The 13093-nt window shown below is 43.9% G+C and overlaps 1 protein-coding gene and 1 non-coding gene across 2 annotated transcripts; both read right to left on the reverse strand.

The window, feature by feature from the left end:
• Positions 1–327: 327 nt before the first annotated feature.
• TRNAG-UCC (transfer RNA glycine (anticodon UCC)) lies at positions 328–400 on the reverse strand. The gene has a single exon. It is a non-coding gene; the product is annotated as a tRNA-Gly (tRNA).
• Positions 401–7409: 7009 nt separating this feature from the next.
• On the reverse strand, positions 7410–9693 carry CALHM6 (calcium homeostasis modulator family member 6). Its single transcript, NM_001206235.2, has 2 exons — positions 9166–9693; positions 7410–7912 (listed from the first exon to the last, which is right to left on the reverse strand). The coding sequence occupies exons 1-2, from the start codon at positions 9691–9693 to the stop codon at positions 7490–7492; spliced, it is 951 nt and encodes a 316-aa protein (NP_001193164.2). The 3' UTR covers positions 7410–7489.
• Between the last annotated feature and the right edge of the window lie 3400 nt (positions 9694–13093).

The following is a 13093-nucleotide window of genomic DNA, read 5'->3' on the forward strand; positions in this document are numbered from 1 at the left end:
TTAATTCAACACTATCATTAGGTCTTAGTCATCATTTCCTTAGTTCCAGGGTTATGGTCATCTATAGTCAAAAAGAAAGCATCATTTCTTTTTTAGAGTCAGCATGCTCTTGCCTTCTGTTGATTATCCCCAAGGATTCAATGGTCTGAAATAGTCATCAGATGATTTATTTGTTGTTATAGGGAATGTGTAAGGTAGTTACTCAGTTCATTCAGAGTAAACACCTAAGTCCTTATACTGGCCCCAAAGTCTTCCATGATCTGCCCCTGCTTCCTTACCACTCTGACGTCATGGTCTAATTTTACAGGGCTTTGTGCAAGATCTGAGTTCCCTGACCAGGGATCAAACCTGTGCCCCCTGCAGTGGAAGCACAGAATCCTAACCACTGGACCACCAGGGAGGTCCCCATATCCCTTTTGCAATATATGTATCTTTCCTTAGAGAAGCATCTATAATCAATTCCACAGTACTTACATTGAAACGCATAAGTTCATAATTAGGTAATGAAAAGGACGAAACAAGACAACTAAAGCTTAGATTTCAGGGCAGGCCCAGCACTGGACACACGTAGGCGCTCAGTGGGAGTTTGCTGCTGGCAAAATCGGCAGCAGTGACTGTTGCTGGGCTGACTCAGATGGGAGCGTTTCTCCATCTTCTATCCTGGTGACCTATTCATAACAGATCACCTGGTAGATAAGAGGCTTCAAAATTAGATGTTCCCAGATGTTTTTCAACCAGAGACTAATTCCGAGCTAATTCGACTCTCAGAAGCTTTCCTGGAGACTTGCCTTTTTAAACAGTTCACTGAGCATTGACATTACTGTCCATGGCTTTGGCGGGAGCAAAAAGAACACGCCTCATCTTATGCTCTGTAAGTTGTATCATCTTACCGGTACTCAATATATTGCGGATTCATCTCTTAGAACAACATGGTTGTTTTTCGGCAAATACTAATAGCAGCTGTGTCTGCATCTCTTCTGAGGTTAAGGCTTTAGAGCAGCATAAAGCCATCATGATTATGAAGGATCATCTGGTGAGCCAGCAAAAAAGTATACATTGAGTATAGAAATGCTTCTTGAGTCCATGACACAGCCTGTTTGGGGCCCGGGTCAGAGGAGTGATGTATCCAGTGAAATAGGGGTGACTGTATTCCCACCATGAAATAACTGCTGTGTCCTGATCGCATGATGTTTGTTCAAAGTGGCCTCAGCTATCCAGAGTCGCCAACTTTCTGGATGAGATGAAAATTCCCGGGGGTCACTAAGGACATCTGTATCATTTCTGCCCACCAGGGCTCATGGGTTTAAAATGGGGGTGGGGGGTGGGAATCTAACCCAGTAATAAACACAGCCAAGCAGCCACTTTGAACCGTATGATCCAGAGAGGATTAGGCCCCTAGCTTCAGTTCTACCATGCGACCTGGGACTAGTAATGTGACCTCTCTAACATTCAATTTCTTACTTGTAAGTGTGAGTGAGGGGCTTCCCTGGTGGCTCACTGGTAAAGAATGCACCAGCTAATGCAGGAGATGCAGGTTTAACCCCTAGTCAGGAAGATCTTCTAGAGAAGGAAAATGCAACCCATTCCAGTATTCTTGCCTCAAGAATCCCATGGACTGGTGGGCTAGAATCCATGGGGTCATGAAAGATTCAGACACAGCCTAGGACTAAACGACCAAGGGTGAGTGATGTGTTTCATGGGGTATTCCACAAACTCTTGAAAATAAAATGAAGTGAAAGATGCAAAACTTCTTTATTGACTATAAAGCCCTGCGCCAGTAATAAGGGTTCTTTTTAATCTTTTCTAATCATACAGTTCGGGTGGGTCATGGTGGAGAGGTCTGACAGAATGTGGTCCACTGGAGAAGGGAATGGCAAACCACTTCAGTATTCTTGCCTTGAGAACCCCATGAACAGTATGAAAAGGCAAAAATAGGACACTGAAAGAGGAACTCCCCAGGTCAGTTGGTGCCCAATATGCTACTGGATATCAGTGGAGAAATAACTCCAGAAAGAATGAAGGGATGGAGCCAAATCAAAAACAATACCCAGCTGTGGATGTGACTGGTGATAGAAGCAAGGTCCGATGCTGTAAAGAGCAATATTGCATAGGAACCTGGAACATCAGGTCCATGAATTAAGGCAAATTGGAAGTGGTCAAACAAGAGATGGCAAGAGTGAATGTCGACGTTCTAGGAATCAGCGAACTGAAATGGACTGGAATGGGTGAATTTAACTCAGATGGCCATTATATCTACTACTGAGGGCAGGAATCCTTCAAAAGAAATGGAGCAGCCATCATGGTCAACAAAAGAGTTCGAAATGCAGTACTTGGATGCAATCTGAAAAACGACAGAATGATCTCTGTTCGTTTCCAAGGCAAACCATTCAGTATCACAGTAATCCAAGTCAATGTCCCAACCAGTAATGCTGAAGAAACTGAAGTTGAACGGTTCTATGAAGACCTACAAGACCTTTTAGAACTAACACCCAAAAAAGATGTCCTTTTCATTATAGGGGACTGGAATGCAAAAGTAGGAAGTCAAGAAACACCTGGAGTAACAGGCAAATTTGGCCTTGGAATACAGAATGAACCAGGGCAAGGACTAATAGAATTTTGCCAAGAAAATGCACTGGTCATAGCAAACACCCTCTTTCAAAAACACAAGAGAAGACTCTACACATGAACATCACCAGATGGTCAACACCAAAATCAGATTGATTATATTCTTTGCAGCCAAAAATGGAGAAGCTCTATACAATCAACAAAAACAAGACCAGGAGCTGACTGTGGCTCAGATCATGAACTCCTTATTTCCAAATTCAGACTGAAATTGAAGAAAGTAGGGAACACACTAGACCATTCTGCTACTGCTAAGTCACTTCAGTCGTGTCCGACTCTGTGGGATCCCACAGATGGCAGTCCACCAGGCTCTCTCATCCCTGGGATTCTCCAGGCAAGAACACGGGAGTGAGTTGCCATTTCCTTCTCCAATGCATGAAAGTGAAAAGTGAAAGTGAAGTCGCTCAGTCATGTCCGACCCTCAGCGACCCCATGGACTGCAGCCTTCCAGGCTCCTCCGTCCATGGGATTTTCCAGGCAAGAGTACTGGAATGGGGTGCCATTGACCTAAATCAAATCCCTTAAGATTATACAGTGAAAGTGAGAAATAGATTTAAGGGACTAGATCTGATAGATAGAGTGCCTGATGAACTATGGACTGAGGTTTGTGACATTGTACAGAAGACAGGGATCAAGACCATCCCCATGGAAAAGAAATGCAAAAATGCAAAATGGCTGTCTGTGGAGGCCTTAAAAATAGCTGTGAAAAGAAGAGAAGCAAAAAGCAAAGGAGAAAAGGAACAATACAAGCATCTGAATGCAGAGTTCCAAAGAATAGCAAGAAGAGATAAGAAAGCCTTCCTCAGTGATCAATGCAAAGAAATAGAGGAAAACAACAGGATGGGAAAGATTAGAGATCTCTTCAAGAAAATTAGAGATACCAAGGGAACATTCATGCAAAGATGGGCTCGATAAAGGACAGAAATGGTATGGACCTAACAGAAGCAGAAGATATTAAGAAGAGGTGGCAAGAATACACAGAAGAACTGTACAAAAAAGATCTTCACGACCCAGATAATCACGATGGTGTGATCACTGACCTTGAGCCAGACATCCTGGAATGTGAAGTCAAGTGGGCCTTAGGAAGCATCACTACGAATGAACAAAGCTAGTGGATGGAATTCCGGTTAAGCTCTTTCAAATCTTGAAAGATGATGCTGTGAAAGTGCTGCCCTCAATATGCCAGCTAATTTGGAAAACTCAGCAGTGGCCACAGGACTGGAAAAGGTCAGTTTTTATTCCAATCCCAAAGAAAGGCAATGCCAAAGAATGCTCAAACTACCACACAATTGCACTCATCTCACACGCTAGTAAAGTAATGCTCAAAATTCTCCAAGCCAGGCTTCAGCAATACATGAATCATGAAATTCCAGTTCTTCAAGCTGATTTTAGAAAAGGCAGAGGAACCAGAGATCAAATTGCCAACATCTGCTGGATCATGGAAAAAGCAAGAGAGTTCCAGAAAAACATCTATTTCTGCTTTATTGACTATGCCAAAGCCTTTGACTGTGTGGATCACAATAAACTGTGGGAAATTCTGAAAGAGAAGGGAATACCAGACCCCCTGACCTGCCTCTTGAGAAATTTGTATGCAGGTCAGGAAGCAACAGTTAGAACTGGACATGGAACAACAGACTGCTTCCAAATAGGAAAAGGAGTCCATCAAGGCTGTATATTGTCACCCTGCTTATTTAACTTCTATGCAGAGTACATCATGAGAAATGCCTGGCTGGAAGAAGCACAAGCTGGAATCAAGATTGCTGGGAGAAATATCAGTAACCTCATATATGCAGATGACACCACCCTTATGGCAGAAAGTCAAGAAGAATTAAAAAGCCTTTTAATGAAGGTGAAAGAGGAGAGTGAAAAAGTGGGCTTAAAGCTCAACATTTAGAAAACGAAGATCATGGCATCTGGTCCTATCATTTCATGGGAAATAGATGCGGAAACAGTGGAAACAGTGTCAGACTTTATTTTTTGGGCTCCAAAATCACTGCAGATGGTGACTGCAGCCATGAAATTAAAAGATGCTTACTCCTTGGAAGGAAAGTTTTGACCAACCTAGATAGCATATTCAAAAGCAGAGACATTACGTTGCCAACAAAGGTCCGTCTAGTCAAGGCTATGGTTTTTCCTGTGGTCATGTATGGATGTGAGATTTGGACTGTGAAGAAAGCTGAGTGCTGAAGAATTGATGCTTTTGAACTGTGGTGTTGGAGAAGACTCTTGAGAGTCCCTTGGACTGCAAGGAGATCCAACCAGTCCATTCTGAAGGAGATCAGCCCTGGGATTTCTTTGGAGGGAATGATGCTAAAGCTGAAACTCCAGTACTTTGGCCACCTCATGCGAAGAGTTGACTCATTGGAAAAGACTCTGATGCTGGGAGGGACTGGGGGCAGGAGGAGAAGAGGACGACAGAGGATGAGATGGCTGGATGGCATCACCGACTCGATGGACATGAGTCTGAGTGAACTCCGGGAGTTGGTGATGGACAGGGAGGCCTGGTGTGCTGGGATTCATGGGGTCGCAAAGAGTCGGACACGACTGAGCGACTGAACTGAACTGAACTCATACAGTTAATACTTGTTATTTAAAAATCCAAAGATCAAAAATGCATAAGGTTTAAAAGAATCCTCTGACCCATTATTAGTCCTCAGAATTGACTGATTTTGACAATTTGGTGCTTATCTTAAAAATATATATATTTATTTATTTTTGGCTGTGCTGGGTCTTTGTTGCTGCATTGACTTTTCTCTCATTGCAATGAGCAGGGACTATTCTCTAATTGTGGTGTGTGGGCTTCTCATTGTGGTGGCTTTTCCTGTAGTGAAGCTTGGGCTCTAGGGTGTGTGGGCTTCAGTAGTTATGGCTCTCAGGCTCTAGAGCACAGGCTCAAAAAGTTGTAGTGTACAGGATTAGTTGTTCTGCAGCACTGGAATCTTCTTGGATCAGGGATCAAACCCGTGTCTCCTGCATTGGCAGTCAGAGTCTCCACCACCAAGCCACTAAGGAAGCCCTGTGCTTATCTTTGTATACTGTATGAATGTGTGCATGAGTGTGCATATTCTTTTTTAACAAAAAAGAAATCATTTCCTACTACTCAGTAGAATACTACGCAGTAATTTTTCAGGAGGTAAATTGCTATGTATATATACACATGGAACAATGATATTTTATTTGAAAAAGCTGCAGAATCACATTTATAGTAAGAGATAAAGCTCATGTACACACAGAATGCACAGCTTTTTCTGGGAAGAACACATGGCGAAGGAATGAGGTAATTTCACTTTTTCTTTCACACAGTTCTCTATTATTATCATTTTTATCTTAAGCATATGTACTTTCACAATAATATTAAAGACCATGCAAGAGAAAATGGAGCATAAGTCAATAAAATGGAGATCATATGATACAATTGAATATAGTATTATACATGAGTATAAATGATAGGCCAGAAAAAATATTGAAGAGAAGAATATACTAAAGAAATTTTTATACTGAAGCAAAAATGAAAGTAGACATATGATTTTCAAAATTATTCAGTAGGGAATCGAAAAAAAATGGATCGTGCAGTTTCTGCTGCCAACTTTCTTGAAATATATAACTCGCAAAACCAGAATATCCCGTTCTGCTGACCAGTACTAAATAACGGCCTCTATACTACAAGAGGCAAACAGAAGCAGAAGCAAGGCTCTGCCAAAAAAGGAAGAAGGGCTAAATATGAGCCATGCTCAATTACTTTTGCTTTTTAAATGCCAGTATTTTAAATACACAAACAATGTGTTGTCTGCACGAAAGTGAACTTGAAATTAACATCAGATACCTTAAAGAAAGGTATGATGTTCAATTGTTAGTTTGCTGTTTTTGCTACTAAATTGTTTTATTTGAAAGCAGTATTATAGCATATAGGCTAGGGATATAAATCTTCTGATTTAGTTCCAGGGTCTCTTGATGAAAGTAAAAGAGGAGAGTGAAAACGTTGGCTTAAAGTTCAACATTCAGAAAACTAAGATCATGGCATCCAGTCCCATCACTTCATGGCAAATAGATGGGGAAACAGTGGCTGACTTTGTTTTGGGGGGCTCCAAAATCACTGCAGATGGTGACTGCAGCTATGAAATTAAAAGACGCTTACTCTTTGGAAGGAAAGTTATGACTAACCTAGACAGCATATTAAAAAACAGAGACATTACTTTGTCAACAAAGGTCCGTCTAGTCAAGGCTATGGTTTTTCCAGTAGTCATGTATGGATGTGAGTTGGGTAAAGTGAGCTGAGCGCCGAAGAATTGATGCTTTTGAACTGTGATGTTGGAGAAGACTCTTGAGAGTCCCTTGGACTGCAAGGAGATCCAACCAGTCCATCCTAAAGAAGATCAGTCCTGAGTGATCTGGAAGGACTGATGCTGAAGCTGAAACTCCAGTACTTTGGCCAGCTGATGCAAAGAGCTGACTCATTCGAAAAGACCCTGATGCTGGGAAAGACTGAGGGCAAGAGGAGAAGGGGACAACAGAAGATGAGATGGTTGGATGGCATCACCAACTCAATGGACATGAGTCTGGGTAACCTCTCGGAGTTGGTGATGGACAGGGAGGTCTGGCATGCTGTGGTTCATGGGGTTGCAAAGAGTTGGACACCACTGAGAGACTGATCTGAACTGAACTGTCACACTGAGTGAACCATTTAACCTTGCTTACTTTTTAAATAAAATAATAAAAAGATAAAATTCTAAATTTCTATTTTATTTAATATTCTATGTTTCCATAACTTGGAAGACCAAACAGAGGAGTCATAAACAATACCCACATTTATTTTTTTTAAAGGAATCAATAATTCAGAAGAGCTTTCTTTTCTCATTCATTAACAAGGTCATAAGTCTGTAGTGCTGTTCATATCAGATGAATCTACAAAGCCAAGAACAGGAACCATTGCATCTTCTTCAGAAGATGTGCTACTTTGATTCTTCTGTTTTTTGTTCACGTATTTGTGCAAAGTGCTGTAGTACTGCTCCTTTGGATTGAAAGTATATAGTGATGAAATCTGCTGCCAGTCTTTAATGCTTGGAGTGTTGTATTCCTGTGGATGTGAGCACTCAAAGAAACATTTGATATTTTCTTTCGCCAGTTGCATTGCATGTTCTGTGGCTTGACTTTTAAGAATCTGTTGCTCCTGTTGCAAATAGATTTTCCAAAATTTCAGCTGCAGGTAACTAACTGGAGACAGGCATCGAGTGATTGATGTACAAATCAGGAGGAGGATGATAACAACTGCTATCAGGACCCAGCCTAACACCTTAGGTAAACACAACAAAACAGTGATTTAGTCACTTAAAAAAATTTTTTTTAATCAACAGGTAAAATTTGAACTACTCAGAGTTAAGATGATGAACAAGCAACAGTTAGGTCTTATTCCCTTAAGAGAAAGAAGTGGCAGTAACCCCTCCCCCCACCCCTCAGTAGAATTACTTGCTTGACAAGACAGTCATTTTCCAAATCATGTTAAGGATCCACGGAGGAGCTTATATGTGGAATCCCTGGAACTCAAAATGTGGAATTTCGGAAAATCCAGTGAAACAAGTATTCATTTCCAAGAACTTCTGAGCTTTACAAGCCCAGAAGCAGTGTGGGGTGATGGCTTTAAAGTCAGGCAGACCTGGACTCAGTGTACCCACTGTTACGACAAAAGAGAATGATAATAGAGATCAAGGACCCAGCAAGGTGTCGGGTGTGGGGCACAGAGCAGATCCCTGACACAAGAGAGTGCCTAAGTGCCTTCCTCCTTTCATTAGTAATACTCAATTTTTTACAAAAACCTATAATGGGCTTCCCGGGGGCTCAGATGGTAAAGTGTCTGCCCACAATGTGGGAGACACGGGAGAAATGGCTACCCACTCCAGTACTCTTGCCTGGAAAATTCCATGGACAGAGGAACCTGGTAGGCTACAGTCCACTAGGTCTCAAAGAGTCGGACACGACTGAACCACTTCATTTTCACTTTCATAAGGGAAGAGACTCTGAAGACACACGCATATGTAAGACTGAAACTACTTTAAGTCAACTATACTCCAATTAAAGGGAAAAAAAGAAATAGCACCGAGATGAAAGAAAGAGAGGGGAAGAGACGGAAGGAGGGAGGGAAGGGGTAGGGAGAGAGAGAGAAAGAAAAAAAAAGATAGATGATGTGCTGTGGTAAGTCATTTCAGTCGTGTCTGACTCTTTGCGACCTTATGGACTGTAACCCGCCAGGTTCCTCTGTCCATGGGATTTTCCAGGTAAGAATACAAGAGAAGGTTGCCATTTCCTTCTCCAGGGATGGAACCCTCATCTCTTGGGTCTCCTGCATTGGCACTTTACCACTAGCGCCACCTGGGAAGCCCTGGGAAGATAGATGACAGATTTGCCTATCAGCTCATTTGAAGCCAACAGCCATTCTAGTTAGCTTGCCTTCGGTGTCAGGAGAAAGGGGACGCATTTCCACCTCCCGTCCGCCCCGCAGAAGCCAGTCCCTCTCCGACCCCCGCACCGCATTCTGCGCGGGCGCCCGACCTGCGAGTGCGCCGTGAGCTCCTTCTGCAGCTCCTTCTGCAGCTGCTTCACGTCGGGCGCCTGGGCCTGCTGGCAGGGCACCAGCGGCAGCTGGGCGGCGCAGCGCGGGTCGCGGCCCACGCACAGGTACCGCGCCAGGACCTCGCTCCCGCTGGCGGCGCATTCATAGAAGGCGCCCCCGAGCAGCGCCACGGCCACCCAGGTGAGCGGCGCCACCGCGGCGGTGGCGCTGATCTGCGCGCACACCAGGGCCCCGCGCAGCCCCGAGCCGCAGCTCCGCGCGCAGCAGCCGGTCAGCAGGCGCCAGGTGCGCGCGCTCAGCACGTAGCCCAGGAGGAAGAGCGCCAGCGCCGGCACCAGCAGGAAGACCAGACCGTAGGGCAGGTTCCAGGCGACGCTGCACGGGCACTGGAACACCGTGGTGGAGAAGATGCGCTCCCCGCCCGCCGTCAGCAGGCTCACCAGGCAGTAGCCCAGAGCGTTACGGTGTTTGAGGTGCAAATTCAACACCTCCCGAAACTTCTCCATGGGTCTCCTACCCTAGGGAGCCGTGGACAAGGCTCGGCTGCTTCTGCCTCTTCGCCGCCCAGCTCCTGAAATGATTTGGGAGATCTGGCGTTTGCCCGTGCCCCGCCAAGTAGCACCTTCCAAAAAAGGGAAGAGGGTTTCTCAGGGTGTCTTGAGCTTTCGCTTTCTTATTTCAACCCAACTAATTGTGGCAGATCCAAGCACACAGGCCGCCGACCTCCCCATGCCCACCCCTTTCCAGAAGCAGGCGCATTGGTGACCTTTATCCCTCAATTGAGGAACTCTGACTGAGGAAAGATAGGGCCTGTTCCACTGTAGCTTTTGTTTCCTCCACACTGACAAGGAACCAGGGACTTTCCTTTCCCTTAATGATCCCTTTATGGAAAGAATACTTTTTACTTGAGTTAACTGGGGGAAACACCAACTTTTCCTCTATTGCAGCCACCCTGGCTCCTAAACCAACTCCCAATCAGACCCAGCAGTTACCAGCAACAACAAACCCCCACAAACCTCGATGATTTACAGGAAACATTATTCAAGGGCAAATTTCCAGTTTCTCTTATATAAACTGAATTGCAACAAAGCCCCGCTCAAATTCCAGTATATCCATGATATTCTGCCCCCTTCCTGTCTCCCTTCTGAACAGAACTGCCACTTTTCTCTCCTCAACCTGATCTCCTACAGGACATTAGCCTGAATATACTGTATTGACTTCTACCTCTTTTTCTCCCCACTCAGGTACGTCCTAACACTGGCAGTACATAGAAGTGTATCAAATCCTTACCCAGGGGCCACCAAATTGATCAGCAGAGGAGCAGGGTACTGGCTGTTCAAAAAACACTAGTTGAACCAAAAACACTTTAAACGACAACTACCTCTAACTAACGTGTTGTTTCCTCCACTTTCAGTTTGCTCAGAGCAGCATTCCTCTGACAAGCTAAAACCACTTCTGTGAAACTGAGCCTTACTCTATGTGGCTCTAGAGTGAGGTGAGGTGTACTCGAAAGAACATGGGTTTTGAAGTCAGGTGCATTTTGTGTGTGTGCGTGTGTGTTTAATACATTATCTTCTCTAAGATTCACCATCCTCATTCGTAAAAACAGAATATAGTGCAGACAGTGAGATTGTTGAGACAAGTGAGTAGCATCCATAAAGTGCTTTGATATGCAGGATGTGCCTGTTAATGGATGTCCAGTGTGAGAGATTACCTTTTGCATTGCAACTTTAGGAAGAGACAACAAATAGCTGTGTAGTATTTAAGAATCCAAATGAATGCTCCATTTTAGACCAAGAATTGTATTCAGTGACTACCTTCAGAAAATCGCTGTGCCCTCAGTTGTCCATTTCACCTCAAGGAGGGGGAGGTGCATTGATATAGAGTCTGGGTGGGCAGGTGAACTGCTTGCTGCTCAAGCCTATCCACTAGGTTTGCCTTATTTTTTCTGGGAAGAATAAGTAGCCTACAGAGCCGAGTGAATTGTTGCAGAGAAGGCAGGAAACACCCTATTCTTAGTCCAACTTGCCTTTTTAGCTATCTCCCACCACCAGTGCCTGGCACAAAACCACCATTCCCCAGCACTGTGATGAACAACTATTCTCTCTGTTTGAGTGTTAAGAAGCTGTCCCCAGATAAATGTCCTTTGTGTCACGCCGGGCAGATGGGGCCTCTTCTCTGAGGTTAGACCAGGTACTTCCAGGTTCTGTGTAAACTTGCATCTAAGTTGCATGTTTGCAGCAAATCACTTCTGCTATGACTATCATCTCTGTAATCCCACATCTGCAGAAAAGCTTCCTTCCCTTATCCTTTGGGTTACTCAACACTCCTCTTACTGATGGAGTCTTCACCGCCAGCACACTCCTCTGAGATGTTGTCTCCCCTTCCACGATTTTCACATACTGTCATGAACAAATACCACTCTGTCAACACTTTTGTGTAGATGGCTTTATCCATATCCCTCTTAATAGTAACAGAGCTAAAATATACCTTCCCATTCTCTTGAATGAGATATATTTATTTTCCCACTTCTCAAAACAAGAGGGAGGGCTGGCATTCTCCCATTCAGTTCAGTTCAGTTCAGTCGCTCAGTCATGTCGGACTCTTTGCGACCCCATGAATTGCAGTACGCCAGGCCTCCCTGTCCATCACCAACTCCCGGAGTTCACTCAGACTCACGTCCATTGAGTCAGTGATACCATCCAACCATCTCATCCTCTGTCGTCCCCTTCTCCTCCTGCCCCCAAAGCCTCCCAGCATCAGAGTCTTTTCCAATGAGTCAACTCTTCACATGAGGTGGCCAAAGCACTGGAGTTTCAGCTTTAGTATCATTCCTTCCAAAGAAATCCCAGGGCTGATCTTCTTCAGAATGAACCGGTTGGATCTCCTTGCAGTCCAAGGGACTCTCAACAGTCTTCTCCAACACCACAGTTCAAAAGCATCAGTTCTTCCGTGCTCAGCCTTCTTCACAGTCCAACTCTCACATCCATACATGACCACTGGAAAAACCATAGCCTTGACTAGATGGACCTTTGTTGGCAACGTAATGTCTCTGCTTTTGAATATGCTATCTAGGTTGGTCATAACTTTCCTTCCAAGGAGTAAGCGACTTTTATTTATTTATTTATTTATTTATAAATTTTATTTATTTTTTTTACATCTCAGTGCTTTTATTTTATTTATTTTATTTTATTTTTAAACTTTACAATATTGTATTAGTTTTGCCAAATATCAAAATGAATCCGCCACAGGTATACTCGCATTCCCCATCCTGAACCCTCCTCCCTCCTCCCTCCCCATACCCTCCCTCTGGGTTGTCCCAGTGCACCAGCCCCAAGCATCCAGTACTGTGCATCGAACCTGGACTGGCGACTCGTTTCATACATGATATTATTCATGTTTCAATGCTATTCTCCCAAATCTCCCCACCCTCTCCCTCTCCCACAGAGTCCATAAGATTGATCTATACATCAGTGTCTCTTTTGCTGTCTCGTACACAGGGTTATTGTTACCATCTTTCTAAATTCCATATATATGCGTTAGTATACTGTATTGGTGTTTTTTTTCTGGCTTACTTCACTCTGTATAATAGGTTCCAGTTTCATCCATCTCATTAGAACTGATTCAAATGTATTCCTTTTAATGGCTGAGTAATACTCCATTGTGTATATGTACCACAGCTTTCTTGTCCATTCATCTGCTGATGGGCATCTAGGTTGCTTCCATGTCCTGGCTATTATAAACAGTGCTGCAATGAACATTGGGGTACACGTGTCTCTTTCCCTTCTGGTTTCCTCAGTGTGTATGCCCAGCAGTGGGATTGCTGGATCATAAGGCAGTTCTATTTCCAGTTTTTTAAGGAATCTCCACACTGTTCTCCATAGTGGCTGTACTAGTTTGATTCCC

Source organism: Bos taurus, chromosome 9 (genome assembly GCF_002263795.3).
Source record: "Bos taurus isolate L1 Dominette 01449 registration number 42190680 breed Hereford chromosome 9, ARS-UCD2.0, whole genome shotgun sequence".
In the NCBI taxonomy this organism is placed as follows: domain Eukaryota; kingdom Metazoa; phylum Chordata; class Mammalia; order Artiodactyla; family Bovidae; genus Bos; species Bos taurus.

Excerpts from the sequence above, each read along its gene's own strand:
- CALHM6 (NM_001206235.2), bottom strand. The coding sequence starts at position 9,693 with ATGGAGAAGTTTCGGGAGGTGTTGAATTTGCACCTCAAACACCGTAAC. Across the intron at positions 7,913-9,165 it reads AGCTCACGGCGCACTCGCAG|GTGTTAGGCTGGGTCCTGAT; the intron begins GTCGGGCGCCCG and ends TGTTTACCTAAG.